Source organism: Xyrauchen texanus, chromosome 46 (assembly GCF_025860055.1).
Source record: "Xyrauchen texanus isolate HMW12.3.18 chromosome 46, RBS_HiC_50CHRs, whole genome shotgun sequence".
NCBI lineage: Eukaryota > Metazoa > Chordata > Actinopteri > Cypriniformes > Catostomidae > Xyrauchen > Xyrauchen texanus.
Genome location: NC_068321.1, coordinates 16677984 through 16698819, shown reverse-complemented (window position 1 = coordinate 16698819; position 20836 = coordinate 16677984). Strand labels below are relative to the sequence as shown.

Sequence of the window (20836 nt, the reverse complement as noted above, 5' to 3'; positions counted from 1 at the left end):
TTGGGACAAATTTTAAAAACAACAGTAAACAATGTAGACAGCTCTCCGAAAAAATTCAGTGAATCACATTTTAAAGACAATACAGTAATTAGAATGAAAACATTTATAGTAAAAGGAAAAGTTGTGACGTATAGGTCAGCATTAAACACATGCATGTACGATAAACACACCTCATACAAAAGAGTCAGTAAATAAAATAAATGGGTTGATATCAAAATCCAAATTGATGCCCTTAGGATGCAGTGTTAAGTGTATAAATATAATATGCCTCTCTTTTAACAAACTTTTCTTGACATCCTTTCTCAGAGACTTTAATTGTAATTTTGCAATATACAGCTGAGATCCCTGCAAAATTATCAGTTTCTCTAGATTTTCTATTTATAGGTATGTGTTTGAGTAAAATTAACATATTTGTTTTATTCTGTAGCGTACTGACAACATTTCTCCCAAATCCGGAATAAAAATATTGTCATTTAGAGCATTTATTTGCAGAAAATGTCAACTGGTCAAAATAACAAAAAGATGCATTATTTTCAGACCTCTAATAATGCAAAGAAAACAAGTTCATGTTCACTTTTAAACAACACAATACTAATATTTTAACTTATGAAGAGTAGATATTCTATATTTGGTGGAATAACCCTGATTTTCAATCACAGCTTTCACACATCTTGTCATGCTCTCCACCAGTCTTTCACAGTGCTGTTGGGTGTATATGCCACTCCTGGCACGAAAATTCAAGCAGCTTTTTTTGATGGCTTGTGGTCATCCATCTTCCTCTTGATCACATTCCAGAGGTTTTCAATGGGATTCAGGTCTGGAGATTGGGCTGGCCATGACAGGGTCTTGATCTGGTGGTCCTCCATCAACACCTTGATTGACCTGGCTGTGTGGTATGGAGCACTGTCCTGCTGGGGGAAAAAACAATCCTCAGAGTTGAGGAACATTGTCAGAGCAGAAGGAAGCAAGTTTTCTTTCTTGAATTTTCGTGTCAGGAGTGACATATACACCCAACAGCAATGTGAAAGAATGGTGGAGAGCATGACAAGATGCGTGAAAGCTGTGATTGAAAATCAGGAAATATTTGCCACCAAATATAAAAACATTAGTATTGTGTTGTTTAAAAATGAATATGAACTTGTTTTATTTGCATTATTCGAGGTCTGAAAACACTGCATCTTTGTTATTTTGACCAGTGGTCATTTTCTGCAAATAAATGCTCTGAATTACAATATTTTTATATGGGAGAAATGTTGTCAGTACTTTATAGAATAAAACTAAAATGTTAATTTGACTCAAACACATACCTATAAATAGTAAATCCAGAGAAACCGATAATTATGCAGTTGTCTCTGATTTTTTTCCAGAGCTGTATGTAGGAAATCAAGAGCACTCATATTAAAATAAAGACTCCAGACATATCAGTAACCACATAAAAGCTGTTTTATTCTACACAAAGAGGGTCCGCAAATGGGGGCTGCCATGTTAGAATCCCACGACCAGCTTATTTGACACTTTCACTCAATGATTAAAGTAATCATGGCTAACTGTGAACACTACATTTCTACAATGGCATCTAAAACTGAAAACTATTGATTTTAAATGATACTGCATCCAAGCCACGTGCCAGTATCCAAGATGATGCAAGATAACACAAAGACAAAAGCTGAGTGCACCTTTAACAGGAAAAAATAGGATTTTGCATTAAAACAGTAGATGGTATTGATGAAGCTGAATATAAACCAACACTCAGCAAATGTTAGCTGGTTTCCCTTCAAGACGCACAATGAGACGTTTGAACTAAACATTTAAAATTGGTATAGATTGGTATATTGCTATAGTGTCCACAAGCTCTCCTCATCCAAAATGGCAGCCAGCCTCTAATATGTTTGCTTAAAATTCAATCACATTCTATATCATGTGGTTTCCCATGGTATCTTAAAAAATTAGGTTGAGTTAACTAAATTCCAGATTAATGTCTTTTCACTTAAAATGTTTAGCAAAGTTTCTTCATTATTATGAGTACAGCATAATTTTAATATTTTGTATCACAAATAAAGCGTTTAATAAAGAAAAGTCGACAACATATGTTTTCAGTAAAATATGTTTATTTTAATTAGCAATATTTGTAGAAGCCAGGAATCTTATGGACTTGGAGTTACTCTGTTCTGTTTGGAAAATGTGAGTTTCAATCTTTGCCACGTCTTCTTGAAGAATGCTCGGAATCCATTCTTTTTCTTAGTTGGTTTGCTGCAGTTCCATTTAAGTTTTTCTTCAGCCGATAGGCCTATATCATGTATTTTTGGTGTTTTGCTATTAGAGTTGGAGTTATTCCGACTCAAACCTTTAAGCAATAGGCTGGATCCAACCTTTTCAATTCCTGAGTCATTTTTCTTGTCATTCTCATCACTGCGGGGAAAGAAGCTCTCAGAAAAGTCCATATTTGATATGACCTTATCTAGGGAGACTTGGACAAGGTCTTCACTGATAACAGATATTTTGTCCCACTCCAGGGTGGTATTCAGTCTGTCCCATGGCTTGGAGCTTTTATAGACATCTTTTAAATAGTCAGTCTCCTCATCATTCCTTGTAAACATCTCAATGCTTGGTGATGTGGAGACAGTGAGCGACTCAGTTTCCTCAGATGGTTCAGTGTTATGAGTTGTTAAAAACCACTCCATCTTGTCACCTATATCTGGCAGGATCTCCAGGCTGGGCATTGGCGAGCCAATGGAGGCTAGATATTCAAAATCCTCCTCCATATCTGAAATGAGCTCAAGGCCAGGTACTGGTGAGCTAAAGGAGACTTTATCTTCCTCAACATCTGACATGATCTCAAGGCCCGGGGGTGGCGAGCTAAAAGATACTTTATCTTCCTCAACATCTGACATGATCTCAAGGCCCGGGGGTGGTGAGCTAAAAGATACTTTATCTTCCTCAACATCAGATCCAAAATCAAGGCCCGATGGTGGAAAGCCATTGGAGGATAGTTCCTCAATCTTCTCATCGACTTCTGAGATCACCTCAATATCTTTGTGGGAGGGAACCTCAAGGGAAGGTAGTGTAGAGCTTTCTGAGTCTGTAGGAAACTCTTCCTTTTGATCTCTGTTTGAGAGAATCTCAAGGGCAGCTGGTGTGTAGTTCTCTATGTCCATGGAAAATTCATCTACCAGATCTTTGAACGAAGTCATCTCATGGTCAGATGGTTTGGAGATTTCTGGGACCGTTGTTGGTTCTTCCTCAACTCTGGGAGACATCATGTTATAGTTAGATCTTTCAAAAACTTCGGCCAACACAACCTCTTCTTCACTGTCTGCAGGAGTGGGACAGAGAGATGTGTGTTTTTGCTGGTTGTCTTTATTGACTCTCTCCCAGCTCTGCTGAACTCCTCTTAAATATTCAATGTACTGATTGAACTCTTTAACAGAGCATGGCACCTTCTTCTCCTCCGTTATGAGGCCATGTTGCAAGAGGCTTTTCATTCTCTCTGGTCGGCAGAAGAAGCCCTTCAGGTTTGGATCGTGTAGGCAGTTATAACTGATTCCCATTCCAAGCATAAATGGGTCTCCCAAGCTGAAGTCTGGGCCCGGCTTGTAAAGACTTTCACCCAGTTTTCCTCTGCAGCACTCACTGGGGACATCTGATGGCACGGTTATTTTTGTCCCGATTGGTTGTTTAATTCGGGACATAACAGAAAAAACTTTCCTGAATCTGCTTTCCATTGCACAGTATCAGTTTACTTGAAGAAACGCAATTACAAATGACTGAAAGTTTGATTCCTGCGCCGTCGAAATGTATTGACTTCTCTGTTGTCATAGTATGGAATTTGGTTCGTGACCTCATATTGAAACTTGCATCTGTTTATGTTCCATGGTTGCCATGGCATTCTTAGTCAGCGTCCTTGCTGAATCGCCGGTTCTGAAGTTCTAAACCCACCCTGGTCTTGCCAACTCTGTTCAATTCTCGCACGATTTTTGCTCTCTCTTACCTCAAGAAAGTGCCTGTCAGGCACAAATCGTAGCAGCTTGAGTATATCGTGGAACTTTTACAAGCGAGCAAGATTTTTGAGTATTTTTTGCACACAAAAAACATGAGGATGTTTCGTGAAAATGCCTTTGAAGAGATATTTGAATAACAATTACATATGCAGCTGAGTCAGTCTGCACTTTTAACAGCTCCATGTTCAGTGTCATTACACTTCTGCTGAAAATAAAGGCCGGCCCATGTTTAACTTTTTAAGTTTCACATTCAAAGTAATATTACATATTTATTGTCATAGTTATTCTAATCTATATATTATATAAATTATTCAGGAGAAAAATTATGTTATTTCATTCTAATATGGAAAGGCAGTACCTAACACTTTCGACCCAAGACAAAATTGTCATAAAACAGTAATGGATATACTGTAGATAGCGTATGGTAGTAAAAATCTCTTTATCAATGATAACAGATAAACAACATTATAACAAGTAAAACCTTGTGTGATGTTTACATGACTTGGTGGCATCCAAATAGAGTGCATGGTATTTACCTTAAGAATTCAATATACAGGAACATAACTATTCAAACTCATCAAATCTATATAAACATACAGTACAGTGCACCACTATTTTACATAACTCGGCATCATTTTCATTACCTTCAAGCAGCAACTGTAAAAGAAACTCTTGACTCTTAATCACATAATTGTAATCATCAACAATATTGTCATCATCATCCATCATGCCAGTATTGTGCACATTTTGAGGATCTAGTGTGGTTTAAGTCAGATTATTTCTGAGGAACACATTTGTTTCTCTAGAGGTGTACCACTATTAAGGACAAAAATGTATCATATAAATCTCTTTGGCTCAGTCGCTATTGCACAGGGAGCTACCATCTCATAGAACTACTATAAAAATCTGGCAAATGGCAACAAAACATACAAACACTGTTTAATCCATGCTGTCATATTGCACAATGAAGCAGCTTAGGTTCTCAGGGGTTGCTTGAGGTCTATTAAAAACAATGCTAAAAGCTTAAATAAAAAAGCACACTAGACCTAATAAACATGCACATAGCATGACGCGCTGCAAAAATACCAGTGTTATAAACAATTTCATAGTAGTAATAATCCTTTCAAAATACATCACAAGCACCAAAATGTTTAATAAATGTAAAATATGTCACTGTACTTAGGCTTTGTTCAAACTGAAGATAAATCTGATATGGCTTTCAAATCTAATCTTTGATGAGCTGCATCCCAAATGATGAAAAAATTACTTGAAATATGATCTGACTGCTCAGACTGAGACACGGAGAAAACAGATTTTCATCAGAATTTGAGCCCCATTTGGATGTGCTTTGAATCGGGTTTGTAAACACTGGAAACATTTGACTGGGATACAAAAATAAATAAACAATATCTGATTTGTGCTGCCTGTCTGAACAAAGCCTTAAGAGTTCTTTGAATAAAACAGACTCTCTAGACATGACAAACCCACCAAAAAAAGATGAGTGGGAGATTAACAGACCACTTGCAAGTTGGAAACAACTAAAAAAAATGACTTTTTTACTTTAACCTTTTTGCAATACAACAAATTCAGACTCTAAGCCGCACAATAGGTAAATCCAGACCAAGCGGCTAGTATGAATCAAATGCAATGAAGACATCACTCATTCTTTTCTTTGGGGTTTTATACAATAGGGGGGAGAAACTGCGGCTCTTGTCCATCTGAATCAGTGCTTGATTCTGTTTGAGGTTTGATGATGATCTGAACGGATCGCTCTCCACTGGAGTCAGATTTGCTGTCTTTGCTTTCCTGGCTCACACTTTTGCCTTCCTCTCCATTCTCCTCCTCAACTGATGCTCCTATTGGACGCAGACGTTCTTCCGATTCCGTCTTGCTTTCTTTGCTCGAATTGTCACTGACCCTCTTAAGTTTGTCGTCAGATCCAGACTTATTGTCTATGGAATGAGAAAAGAAAAGATATAATAAATATTCTGCTAAATGGAAATGGTGCAAACCCATACTCTACAGTGGTCCCATCAAGTTTTTGGAAACTTACTGTAAATTACATACAAAACATTTGCAAACATATGATGCTAGACTTTTTCTCAGAACTAACTAAACTTTTCTTAGCAATTTTTGCAAGTACTTTTAACCAACTGGTCTCAAGATTATTTTTAGTGGATGTATAAATTCAGTTCCCATCAAGTTCACACAGGTGCCCTTAGCAGAGTAAATAAAGGTCTAATTCATCACATTTACTATGGACATGTTCCACAAAACTGACTTTTTGGGAAATGTTTGACTTAAAATGCATTTGTGCATTCTTCTATGTGTCCAAATACTTTTTCTCTCTCAAAGCTAAGAAAAATACAGTACTGGAAAAAGTTTAAGGCACTTGTAAAAACTGTTGCATAGTGAGGATGTCTTCAAAAATAATGGCATAAATAGTTTTCATATATCAACTAATATCATACTAGGTGCAATAAATGTAAAACAAGCTAAATCAATATTTTGTGTGGCCACCTTTGCCTTCCAAACAGCACCAATTCTCCTAGGTACACCTGTACACAGTTTTTCTTGGTTGTTGGTCGATAGGATGTTCCAAGCTTCTTGCCACAGTTCTTCTATATTTTAGGGTGTCTCCATTTCTACCATCTCTTCATGTAATCCCAGACTAACTCGATGTTCAGTGGGGGGCTCTTTGGTGGCAATGCCATCTGTTGCAGTGTTTTCTGTTCTATTATATTTGCAAAAGGAATGTTTGGGAGTCTAAAATGTATATTTCCATTTGACAAACTAAAGCTGAAGATATAAATAACCATCTTCAGACAAATGTTTTTGTGAAACATCTTACATGCCTAACACTTTTGCACAGTACTGTACATTATATATAGTAAAATATAGTAAAATATAGTAAAAAAGGACTTAAATATCACCCACACCTATCATATTGCTTCTGAAGGCATGGATTTAACAACGTTGTATGTATTACTTTTTATGCAAACTTTATCTCCTTTTTGGAGCTTCAAAGACCTGATCACCATTCACTTGCATTGTATGGACCTACAGAGCTGAAATATTCTTCCAAAAATCTTTGTGCTCAGCAGAAGAAAGTAAGCAATACACATCTGGGATGGCATGAGGGTGAGTAAATGATGAGAGTTTACATTTTTGGGTGAACTATCCCTTTAAATTAGAGTTAGCAAGATTCACCAATATTACCAAAAAAAAAAAAAAAAAGCAAAATATATTGACACTTGCCTGTCCTGTTTGCATTTGCTTTGCGGTAAGCGAAGTCATAACTGTTCTCGCTGACTTTCCGCAGAGGCCGAGATTTAGGATTAAGCTTGTTGAGACGGCCTTCATGTATCCATTCATGCTGCATGCCTTCATCTGGTGTCATGCGCTTTGAAGGATCCCACCTACAAGACCCAGTACAGTTTGAGATTGTGTGTTATGATGATATTACATGTTTTACATCATATCATATCATATCATATCATTGATGTAATATACATACACAAGGCAACGTCGTATGAAGTCAAGGAACAGAGGATCATTGGTCTTTAGTACACTGGCAAGATCTTTTGAGTTGGGTCTGCGTTTTTTCCCTTTGCTGTTTGTGATATTCCTTGGGTTTCCTTTAGAATCTGATTGGAATATTTTAATGGTAATTAAATCAAAATGGAAACATTTGAAGGATCAGTTAGCACAAACAATTCCAAATGAAGTGGCACAAGAACCATTTGTCTTTTGAGTTTATAGTTAAATATTGTTTGTGACGGTCAGCATTCATGCAATGAGTCATCTTACCAAAAAATAACCTCCTTCTCGATGCTGTTTGAACAAAGTCATTTGGAGGGAGTCCCATTATCTACAAAATCAGAAAAGATTCTTGTCAGAAATCAATGTATTTCAAACAACTATAGAAGAAATTTTAAAAGAATCCCAAATTATTCAAATAATAAATAATAAGCCTCTCACCTCCATGATACAGGCGATCTGCTCGACCTCACTCTCTCCTGGGAGGAGGGGATAACCAGTGTACAGCTCAGCCAAAATGCAGCCCAGGCTCCACATGTCTATTGCCATGCTGTAAGGGTGACCCAGAATAACCTCTGGTGAACGGTAGAATCGGCTCTGAATGTAGGTGTATACTGTAGATAGATTAAAAAACAAAAGCTCTATTAAAAAGATGAATTAGCATAATAAATCTAATAGATTATTGGGCAGAATTACTATGAACATTTCTGATATCATTGTTACTCTTCAAAGGTGTTTGTTTAACAGCCTTTTAACAGCCAACTACTGAAGTTGCAGATCTTGATATTAAGTATGTATTATTACATGCTATTAAGTGCCCCATTTGGAATAAATTATACACATACAGATAGATACATCTCATGACATTTCATTCAAGGGCTTGACTGTGCAACTCTAGATTAAGTGACCGGATTACCTCTCTGCTGCTCATAGCAGCTTGATCCAAAGTCCACAACCTTGACGTTCCCCTGTCCTCTCTTGGATAGGAGTATGTTTTCCTTTTAAGAGACAGAGGAAAACATCAAGTATGTGTAAATGACATGACTTATTTTATTTTAAAATGAATTTTAGTTTGACAAAACATAGAGTTGAGTTTACCGGTTTGAGGTCACAGTGGATGATCTTCTCTTTGTGCAGCATCTGCAGGCACTTGAGCAGTGAATGGGCAAAACGTCGGATCAGCCCCAGGCTGAAGCCCTGGAAGTTGTTCTTTTTAATAAGCTCGTATAAGTTTGCCCTGGAATGAGACAATAAGGACAATTATTACTTGGCTGTCTGTGTCAGGTTTTGTAGAATTGCATCCAAATGATCAGATTTTTGTCTGATCTTGAGAGTAAAATCCCTTTAACCTCGTGCAACCCTGTGTACACATGCGTGGGCGTTGTATTTTGGCTTTCCTGTATGCATTGCATAATTTAATTAAATTTAAACCGAATGATCTCCATTCAGGAGACTATGGGCTGTCAGTACAGGGTTAAACTTTCATCGGATGGAGTAATTTGACAAAACAACATGGTGCCGATCACAGCAGAGTTTGTCTTTGGTAAAAACGGCAACAAAACTACATCTGGTAAGAAACCGAATGAATTTTTACATTGAAACCTGTTTGGATCAAAAGATTAGAGTCTCTTGTTTCATCCGATATGCCATTTTTTAAATGTAAGCGATTTATCACGAAACACAACGCTGCTAAACACAGTGTACATTAATGTATACAATAGCACAAGGTTTTCATTAGAAATCCTATATGTGCATTTTCACATTGAGAAATTTGTTTTGTTTTCTGAGGCTTTTTATGGAGTTAGGATGAAAATATTTTGCATTTCCAGTATAGACAGACAGCACACTGGAGGCAAATTTATTTACTAAATCGGGAACAAGGGAGCATCCTAAAGCTTACCAATGAAGCCAAGTGCATTCAATACAAACTTTGTATCAAAAGTTCGGTTTCAGGCTACAAATGATGTTTGAACCACTCAACATATTAGGTAGAAATGGGACAATGATAATCAGTACTTAGATTCAGAATTTATAATGTATAATTTTATTTTAAAATGGTTGGCAGTAATTGGAAGATGCTGGCACTTATCAGAATTAATTATGCTGATTTCTGATTGGTAAAATACTTCATCATGAGCTATTAATTGTTTATTTGCCAGTGCAAAAAGAGAACATTGAGATTTTGTTGCCAAAGTAGAAAAAACCCTGTAAAATAAAAGTAAAATCAAGTCAGCTAATTTTTATTTGTATAGTTTTGTATTTATGCTTTTCCCAATACACACTGAACACAAAACATAAATAACCAAAACTCTTGGAAAAATAATAAACAATTTGATTTAAAAACATCTGTGGAAATACATTTTTAGGAAAACTATTTGCTCTAAAAAAATGTATTAGGTGCTACTAGTTACAAATGAAAAAGGCAAATGCACACAAAATGCACAGAGTAATCACGGTCTGGAGGTTAATGGCAAATAAGTTCACTTGGTCTATGAGCGGTCATCTCGCCTTATAATGCCTCTGCTAACACCTTCTGAACTACTATCAATTCACAAGCAGCAGTATGTCATTTCTCCATACACCTCTAGATGGCAGCAGTACATTAGTTTTTAGTACTACCTAACACCAAACCTTGCACAATCATTGTCACTCATCAACCTCCTAAACCAAATGCTGTCTTTAAGCGTGCCAATAAAAACGAAATCTCACTCACTCTTAGTTTGTGTTAAGCACTAAGCATTATGATAAAGAGCCCTTTGAGAGTGACCAATGAAAGTCATTATCTTTGGCAGTAGGGAGGCACAAAACAGCAGCTGTGAGCAGTCTAATGTAATCGGAGACTTCACACCATGAGTGGGGCAAAGAAAGAGATAGGGGCCTAATCAAGGCATTAAGTAAAGGATTCTGTAATGTAACAGAAGACAGGGAGGACGCATCTGATGTCCTCTAAAGGTCAGACTGCCAGAGATGAAGCTGCTTTTCCTGCAAGAGACTTAACTGGTCACTTAGAGCCCAGATGTCTTCAGAGGCAAACTCTCACTTCACACTTCAATGTCCAATGCTGGTCACTGCCCAGGGTGATAAAACACTACTAATGAGACAGTTAGCAACTGATAAATCAGAACTAATTTGTAATATTTTTGGCTTTATCAATGGTTATATTAAGTTAATTTATTTTCTTAAGTAATGTGGAGTTCAAAAACTTTTTTTTGGTATAATACAAATTAGATTATAAAGCATACTTTAAGTGACTAGGTGTACTGAAAAAAAAAAAAAAAAAAACACCAGATGATCAATGTTTTCTGATATGATTTGATCATGTTCCAAAGATTATTTTGTGTTTCAATGAAAGCAAGGAAATCTGACCTTTTGACCAACAAAAGGGATTAAAAAGGTCAATGTCACAAATTTTTTATTTGATTACTGACTCCGAAATCATGCAGAATTTTAAATATTTCTTAATCCGTTTATGTCATAATGTTTCTATGTTTTAGATTCTAAAACAAAATCCTAAAATGTCCTGTTTATTTCTTGGTTTAATTTATATTTTTATTTCCAGATTTTCAATGTTTCTACCTTGACGGTCTGATCTACAGAAAAGCATATAGATCTTAAACAGATATCTATAATAAGCTATAGTTATAGTGTAATATTCTATTTAAGTGCACTCACTGAATCCTATGTTTAATGTAATTTACCATACACATTACAAAACAAAATCAAAACAGCGTGTGTCCATAACACTTTATTCACACTACGACCAATTCCACCAACAAAACTAATGAAATCGAATAAATTTTTTCAGAATAGTCAGCATGATGCAGAGATATACTGCACAAGAACCACTGTCCCAGACCATATTAATGTGCACTTAAAAAAACAGTTTATTCCAGGGTTTTTGCGTTCTGAAACATGTAAACGAGAACGGCAATTTCCTTATGCCATTTAAGAGACTAAGGGTGTACTCACGCTTGGCAATTTGTACCGTGCCCGAGCACGTTTGAGCTCCAAAGTCTAGTTCGTTTGACTAGTGTGATCGCTCCATACCGTACGCTGAACCGTGCCTTGGCCCGCTTGAAGAGGTGTACTCTGGCACATTTCAGTTGGCTCAGGCACGGTACACATTTAGTGTGATCGTTAACAGTGAACAAGCATGAATCTTGAAACATGACGTCAATGATGTGACTTGGCAAAGGGATCACTTTGGGCTATGGCATAGGTGCAGTGTTTAATGGATATTTGAGCAGTTGAGAATATACAGGAACAACTGAATACAACTGTAAAACAGTTAAAGGATGGGCAAGGAGGAGGCGAGAACCGGCTTGTCAACATAAATAATAATTTAATAAGAAAATTAAAGCACAACATAAACAAACACACGCGGACATGCCGTAATTCTCTCTCTCTCGAACAATCGTCACCGGCCGCCTTTATCCCTCGCGCCTCATCAGGCCGATTGGGGACCGGGCGCGCGATATTCCGACCCGGCCCCGCCCCCCTCCGCTCCACAACAACAAACAAGAACTCAGAGATATTTGGTCAAATTTGCGACTATCTTTGTGCTCGTGGATACCAAAGAACCATTGAGCAATAACATGACAAGCTGAAAAAACTGCGGGTTCAGTATCTGAAAGTACGGAATGCATTCCATAAATCTGGCAGCTTGTCGGACGAATAGGATAAATTCCAGAGGTACGAAGCTGTGGACAATTAGGCATGTAAGAGGGCCGTGTGTCACCACGCCCCAAACAAATCAAAATAAGCCACAAAGTATGTAACGTTACAATGATAGCCACCATTGTGCTCTACGAGAGCGCTTTTCTTCCTTTTTTTCTTAAAACAAAAAGTTGCATGGTAATGACATAAGCATGCTCAGGCCAGCGGGGGAGTGGGGACAATCGTGCAAGTACAAGGGAACCGGACCTTGTGTGAGTACGCCCTAAGAGAAAGCAGTTTTACACACCTAGGTTTCTCCCAGAGAACGCTGCTTATGTGGCCATTCAAACACTTAAGCGTCGTTCTGATGGGTTTTTGAGGAGTGTGTATGTGCGTGAACAGACCAGATAACAAACGTCATAGGATGGAGTCCAACAACATGTCAACACAGCAGAAAGAATTCAACATTTCTGGGAGTACATTGGGAAAAACACAAAAACGATAAACTATACCCATTTATGCACCCATGAAAAATATCGACACTCGTGTATATGACATTGTAAATCAAGGGAATCCCAGAGTTTTATGTAAAAGGGAATCCCCACTATTGCAGCGCAATTCCACTGCAGGTCGCAAAGGAAAGTTAAGGAAAAATACACAGCAACAACTCCTGGAAATATCTGGAAATAAAGTGAAGCATTGGAGAATAAAATAGAGAAGTTTTACTCAGATGACATGCTTGTTATTTATACATGTGAGAAAATTACTTTTCTGTGAAAATTACTGAGCTGCTTACTGACCAAACCACATGTATATGGGAGTAAATATTACCCTGCTTATACAAAGCATGTAAACCGTAACACTGCTTTTCCGCAATACACCGCTTTCTGGTGTCCATGTAAATTTAGTCATTTTGGAAAGAGAGAATGGAAAACTGAACATATTCCTACACATGCTGTCTGAAACCGCTCATTCACCCTTTCACTTGAAATCTGCTCTGTCGATTCAGTCCTAAAATGCTTTTCCAAACATTTAAATTTAATCAGACTTCAAATCACATTTGGATGTTGTTTGAATCAGTTTAAAAAAAAATCAGATTTCATGTTTTTTTTTTTTTTCACTTGACTTTTAAATGGATTTGAATTGGATATGCCAAAAAATCTGATGCCTGAAGAAAGCCGAAACGATTCCAGTACATTCCACTCACCCCAGTAGTTCAAATGAGATGCACAGGTGGTTGCGGAAATAGAAGTACTCCTTCATGTGAATGACGTTGTGGCAGTTATCTCTGTCTCTTCTCCGCACAGCATCCAAGATGTTGAGCTCCACAAGGGCCTGGTGGTGGAACCTGGACACCAAAAGAAAAAATATTTACATTTTATATCTTTATATATACTTATTATTAATCTTTTTTCTGTTGTGACCAAAATTGTGCTAAAAAAAACCTATAACTGTAAATGGATTTATAATTTTTCAAATTTTACATGGAATGACGACAGTGAAGTGCATTCTGAATCAACATTATTTTTGTAACCCTACACCCTTCAAACCTCCAAAGCACTCACTGTGGAGAGTAAAAGGGAATAGGGCATAAGCACTACCAAATGGAACACACCATGTGTCAATGTAATACATTTTTTTTTTTTTTAAATATCAGATAGTTTGACCTTGAAAATCTTGTGTTCAGCCCCAACTTTGCTATTAATAATTCAAAATTAATTAATTCTAGATTCAAATGTAATTTTTTTTTAATGTGTGAAAAATGTTTTTGAAATTAATGGCTGTGTACACGCACATGTATTCGAGGAATAAAGTATTTTAGGGCTTCACACTTGTTTTAACTGTGGTCTTTAAATTGATTTGTCAATGTATTCAGCTAAAAAAAAAAATCTAAACTCAAATTCAATCCCCCTCTTTTGTTATAGAAAAGACTAAAAGCATTAGTGCAGCTATAGAGTATGAAACACTGAGCTTGCATTATAGGAGGGTTTAAAGTTTATGCATCATTCAAAGTAGGTCTGACGGTAGTCAAAGAGCATGAGATCAGTTCTGCCCAGACACGTAAAGCGATACACAACAAACACCTTTTAACACCCTTCAGTGGAAGGTATGACCCAGTTGAGCACAGATCAAAGACCTTTTGATGACCTTCTACACGATGAATGTGACAAAGGCTTATTGTGGAGTCTGAAAGACTGGATAATGAATCTTCCTTAAACCCAAAAACAAAGATTCTGACATAATTTACTCACCCTCAAATTTTTCAAAACCCTTATGTTGTTTGAAACCTGTGTTTTTTTTTTCTTCTTCCATGGCACACAAAAGAAGATTTAAAAAGGAGTTGTTGTGCTGAACATAAACAATAAACACAATGGACAGTGAATTTTAGTGCAAAGCTCCAAAGAGGATGAAAATCACCATAAAAGTATCATAAAAGTAGTTTGTATGACTTGTGAGCCATACTCCCAGGCTTTTGAAGTCATACCATAGCATGGTGGTATTTTTATGGAAAATAACAGGTTTTGAATGACACATGATGCCAGAATTTTCAGTTTGTGTAAACTATTGCTATTTAAGCATACAGAGATGAAGATGAAGACATGGATTGGAGATTCATGTTACCTCTTCTTGTTTCGAATGATCTTAATGGCAACCATCTCATTTGTCTTGTGATCCAAACATTTCAAGACTTGGCCAAACGAACCTTTCCCAATCACCTCCAGGACTTCGAACCGATAGCCTATATGGTCATGCAGGACCTGAGCAGAGTATTTAGAGAAGAGAGTCAGCTTACGAACAGGTCAGCATAATTATTTCAGTCTCCTTTTGCAGTGGCAGACTTCCTATTACTTAGAGAAACACTTCATTGGTCATATTGAGATGCATAAATGTTTCACGTATGCTTTTTTCCTAACTCTAGAAACTTGGCCACATACAGTGTCCCCAAAACGTATTTGGACTCTTCTGCCACACTTAGAAATAGAGGAATGTCATTTCATTATATAGCAGAATAAGGCAAGTGGAATCTGCAAACAAATGATGCAACTACAAACGTTTAAATTTTTCTTAGCCATTCGCAATTACTTTTAACCAACTGGTCCCAAGGTGATTTTAATGGATGCATGATGTCAGTTAAGCTTAAGTTAACATGTGTCCTAGCCACAAGTGTAGCTCAGCATATTAACTATGGACATACAACACTAAGTGTGACTACCAGAAGTTGCCTATGTACCTTTTGTCTTAATTTTGAACAGTGTATCAATTACCACATATATAACCTCACACTTTTTGTTACACACTTTTTTTACTCATGGAGAAAGTATGAATATTTCAATGTGTTTATGATCTAGAAAATAGAAGAAGCGCATCAGCTAAGCCACATTTAACTAATACTGAGCATGTTTACATGCACGTTCTTACACCGATTATGCTTTTATGTGATTATGTGGTCATGTAAACGCAATAAATGGCGTTCCATTATCTGTGAAAATTCATAAACGGCATAAGAATAAACTGGTCAACACGGGTATATTTTTGCCCATTACACCGATTTTGCATTGCAGGTAAACAACTTTACCGGTGTTCTCACCGGCTTATCAAATGTGCGCACGTGTAGAGTGAATATCTCTTTGCGGTTTGACAACAAAAGCAGAGAATAGTAAAATGTAAACACGGTTTTCTTGCTTTGTAAGATTTTTTAAATAAGCTGATTCTGAGTTATCAGCATATTGGTGTGCATGCAAACAGGCTCACTAATTCATCAATATATTAAGAGTAATCTATGTAACATTATTACAAATATTGTTATTAGTGGGCGATTTTAGCCATTCATCGATATATTGGTATCGGCGTATATGTTTACAGATATGCACAGATATGAAAACTTTTTTTCAGAGCATATAATGCAGAAAGAAATGCTTAAATTGGTGTCATATGTAGATTGTCCAGCAGAGAGTGCTCCGACTCCATTGTTTACAGTGCTGAGCTGCCGGTGGCTCTGCAGAGAGGGAGGAGTTAAGTGGTGCGGAGTTAAGCAGTGTCTTCTCGGTAAGTTGCTAACTAATTTGTGAAATACATACTGAAAAGTTCATAAAAAATTGACCCCATCATTTTCCTTTTTCAATATAACTAATATAACATTAACCCTGTCCTTGACAACCATGCCACCCATGTTTATCACATCCAGGGCTGGACTGGCAATCTGCATACCGGGCATTTTCCCAGTGGGCCAACGCACTTTGGGGCCAATCAGGGCCGGACTGACCATCGGGAGAACCGAGCAGGCCGGTGTGTCATCTGGGCTAAGCTGAAATGAGCCACCGCGTTATGCAAATGGACCACAAAACAGCGCCGTTATATGCAGAAAAGGACAGCGAACCGTTTGGCTCAACTCTGAATCCCCCCCCCCTCTAAAATCGGTATTGGTCTCAAAAATCCCATGTCGGTTGGGCACTAATTGTTATGTATGGTATGTTAAAAATAAAATATATGAATGTGATTGCATTAGCTGACAAAATATTAAAGCAAGTGGAATTATTTTAAAAAGAATCACACATTTAAAGCAAACTTTTGACAAAAAGAAAATATTTGTTTTAAATTAAAAGTGTTATTTGTTTGCAGATATCATTTGGTTTGATATTTTGCATCAACTGTGTAAGTGTGGCACACAAAATACATTTGTGCAAATACTTCTTGTGCCACTGTATAATATAAAAAGTATTAATTTATTAAAAATACCAAAAAAAAATAAAGAAAGGAAACACACACACACACACACACACACACACACACACACACACACACACACACAAACAAACATACACACACAAATTCAAAATCTTCCACAGTATATTAAAGGCTAACTCAGCAAAAAACAAACAAACAAACAAAACAAATCACAAAATGATATAAAATAATATGTTGAATCTAACCTTGATGTAGTTGCCATGTTCATCATCATAACCGGAATTCTGTGGGGACCCCTGGGAGCCCTCAATCTTCTTAGTGTCCAAACCCAGATACCAGATCTCAGAGTAGTCGATGATCTCTTCCCTTTCATATTCAGTCAGCTGGTTCTGGAAGTGTTTCAGTGCTGCTGTTTTGAAGAAGGAAAAGTTTTGGAATGCACAAATATAATCCAATCAAACAGACAAATATGAATCAGATAAATCCATTGCTATTTTCAAATATTTTTAAATTATAGAATTTCTATATTAATTTAATGTTGACTTCTGTAAGATCTGTTTTATCCTCTTCAACTATGGGGCATTTTTGGGCTGCCACCTGCAAATTCTCTCACACAAATTTAAAAGCTCATTTAAACATCCTGTGGACTAATTGCCAAAAATGACAGTAATATTTTCTTTTTTTGCAGCATAGCGCCCCCTTTTGTACCCACTGGCAGATCTGCATAGTTGAAAATGTTAAACAGTTGAAGATGTTAAATGTATAATGGCTCTTATGATAAAAAAAGTGCAGAAGAAGCACAATTTTTTTGAGACTAAAACCATGTATAAATATATGAATATCTAAAATACAACAAATTCCAGAGCACTTCATACTTGTTGGAGACATCGGCAGCCTCTGGCCCTCATATGTCCTGATCTTCTCAAACTTATTGATGATGCTTCTGGTAAGGGATTCAGAAAGGTTTTCCACCGAGGACCCGAAACGATTGGGAAACTGCGGCCTAGGCCTCTCCTCCTATGTTACGAGAAATGTAAGTCAAACTGCAAGAATTTCTCTTTATGTGGGGACTTGTGACCATTAGGAACCATGAAATATTCAGTAGAATGTTACTTTCTCACTTAGGGGTCTGTTGAATGTTAACCCACCTGGTTCCCTTGAGTGCTCTGCACCAACTGTTTGACAATACTGGGTAAGGTTCCATTTGAATGCAGAAGTTTGCCATTGGTCACCAAAACTTGCTTGACTGGAGCCTCTAGCTGGGGTAAGGAGCCAACTCCTGTTCCGCACTTCTAGAAAAAAAGACACAATACTCTGGGTGCTGTTCAGCATGAAAAACTCTACAAATCAGTAACAAGGTCAAACGGAAATACAGGGGGAAGATACATGAGCTTCACGCAAGCCGAGTCGCCAATGTCCCCAATGAACTGGACCCCCTGGGTGGAGGATGGAATTTCAATGCCTGGTGAGACCGAGGTGGGGACAAAAGCAGAGATGTGGCAGTCTTTCAATATCCATCCCATCAGAGGACATGTAATTATATAAAGGGACCAACAATGTACTCAGTGTCCCTTATACACCTTTGAGCGCAATTTCTCTGCAGCAATGCCTTGTTTTCTTATAATTATAAGATTATTTTGTTCATTATTTTCAAGGATGAATCCAAATATTCATTGAATGCATTTACATGGATAGTAATATGCTGATAACTATCAAAAATCGGATTATTCAGAAATTTGACAAAGTACCATGTTAGACAAGATTTGAGATCATTGGATTACTTTATTCTATGATTTTCTTTCAAAATGTAAACAGTCATGTGCAAATCACTTATGCTCAATTAATAAGCCAGTAAGAACTCTGATAAAGGTGTTTATATGCAATCTGAAATCAGATGGGCAAAAATCTACATAAACTTCTTAAACGGTCTTACCCATACCCAGAAAAAGTAAAGCCATATAAGGCGTTTACATGGCCTTACACATGGTGTAAAATCATGCATGTAAATCTGCTCACTGAGAAAAAAAAAAAAGAATCTGAATTTTCAATGGACCCACCCTCTAAATGTCTTTTAGATTATATTTATATATACAGTATATTCCATTTACCCAAAATGTCACACTTTATGGTGAAAAGTATTGCGGTTTCTGGTCACAATCTTTTTTCTGATGCCACCTTTTTGAGAACAAACTGCTCCTTTGCACTGAAACAAATGTAGGGCACTTCACAAGGGAGGGGCTCATCATTTGTAACTTGCAGGTTTTCCCCATCTCACGGTTCAAGGCCAGTGCTTGACCAATTTCTGGGCTGAAAAATGCACAAGTGTGTCTATAGATAGATGCGATATTTAATCTCAAGTGTTCCGGGGCTACTGCAGCATTTGCCAACTTGATCATGACGCATAGAAACAGAAGATAAATATAGCGTAGGGCCACCTGCAGAGACATACAAGTCTCTAATACAGTACAGTAAATAAAGTACGCTGCCTGTAAACACCTGAATGTTTAAGGTACCACAGCTGTGTGTAAAAATCACAATCAGATCATGGGATTTTGACATTAAGAGGCTCTACGAGGCCAATACCAAGCAGTGGCTTAGATGACGATTAGATACTCTATTATAAGCAGCTGTTAGGCGCTGTGTGTAGAGATTGCTTTTAGTTAGACTTTTAGGCAGTTAGGGAGCCTTAGCATTAAACATTTTGCACAAGTGTTTTCCATAGGTGCTAGGAGGGATCACTCATTGTCATTTATAAATAGCTGATAGACAAAGGAAGAGCCCATTCACACTGAAGCATCAGCTGGATAAAATATTTGTTTATTTGAGCCCAAAGCTTTTGAGTAATAGCATTGGGAAGTTTGATTCATTTTAGCAAATCAGTCTGGTCAGATGGTCAAGTCCATGCACTGAACAATGTCTTTTTCGTAATGATATCGATGCATGTCATTTATTTTAGAGGAAATACATATTGCATTGTTTATCATTCCAACATACACACCCAAAGACGTAACTGAGTATTCCAGACCAATGATCTAAAAATTGGTGAGTGGATGTTTTTACATCAATTAAGGCTGTCAAATTAAATTTTGAATATTCAAGAAATGTAAAATAAAAATTCACATTTGAATGCTAAAATGAGCATTAAAATTTTGGATGTGTGCCAAGCACTGATGATGACTTCTTGGGCTAAAACAGGCGCAGTGCAATAATAAAAACAGAGCGCGGGCATCTCGAGAAACTTTTTAAAGGTTGAATATTCTTCAGAATTTTCTTCAGAATAAAACGCAACAGTGCCCATCCACTTTTTTTTTTGCCGTCTTGGTGATGGAAGTATTTTTCCTATTCATTCAATCTCTAATTGGTGGAACTTTCTCTGCTGGATCATGGGTAGTGTAGTTTCTTCATCAGAAATTCCACTATTAAACAAGATTGATGACTTAAGCAATAGCACATACCATCGATTAACAACCTCCGGGCTTGCGGTAAGTCTGTCTATAAAGGTTTAATGTATCGTTCATAATCAATTCCCATATGGAAAAATTACTGGGATATTTACTTCTAGAACCCTACTGTTGCTCTCTGAAAGATCTGTTCTATTCCAGTCTGAGGCTCTATGAATAAGGGCTCACCTGTGTGTAGGTGCAGTTGAGTCCTATATTTGCATTCTCTGCCTGAGACCTGTGAGGGTGAGGGAAAGCCTCGGATCTGGCTGACTGTGAAGAGAGGGGAGGGAAAGACGTCATAAGCATGCCGATCCTCAGTCTTCTGCTAAAGGCAATGCCATGAGTGTGGGATGCTGCCTATATAAAGATACACAGGGAACCATCTCTCTGTAGAAACATGCTTTGTGTTATTCAATACAGTGGATGACTCATCTTCGATACAGCAAGGCCAATTTTATATTTTGCAGGAAGCAGAAGAAAACTTTTCTTTTTCAAAATATTGCTTTGAAAAAG

General features: G+C 37.2%; 1 protein-coding gene across 4 annotated transcripts in view; it reads right to left on the bottom strand.

Annotated features, from left to right (window-relative positions):
* Positions 1-4426: 4426 nt before the first annotated feature.
* LOC127638402 (dual specificity tyrosine-phosphorylation-regulated kinase 4-like) overlaps positions 4427-20836 on the bottom strand; it is a 32831-nt gene continuing 16421 nt past the window's right edge. For 2 of the 4 annotated variants that reach the window (XM_052119914.1, XM_052119911.1), the window contains exons 2-14: positions 20510-20593; positions 18029-18172; positions 17756-17897; positions 17126-17289; positions 14817-14953; positions 13402-13542; positions 8637-8775; positions 8455-8536; positions 7980-8152; positions 7809-7869; positions 7516-7645; positions 7257-7417; positions 4427-5950 (exon numbers count right to left, since the gene is read on the bottom strand). In XM_052119914.1, coding sequence (XP_051975874.1) covers positions 5679-5950; positions 7257-7417; positions 7516-7645; positions 7809-7869; positions 7980-8152; positions 8455-8536; positions 8637-8775; positions 13402-13542; positions 14817-14953; positions 17126-17289; positions 17756-17897; positions 18029-18172; positions 20510-20593 — 1830 coding nt within the window. In that variant the 3' untranslated portion in view covers positions 4427-5678. The remainder of the gene's footprint in view (positions 5951-7256; positions 7418-7515; positions 7646-7808; positions 7870-7979; positions 8153-8454; positions 8537-8636; positions 8776-13401; positions 13543-14816; positions 14954-17125; positions 17290-17755; positions 17898-18028; positions 18173-20509; positions 20594-20836) is intronic. The other 2 variants (XM_052119912.1, XM_052119915.1) reach the window with 2 other exon arrangements.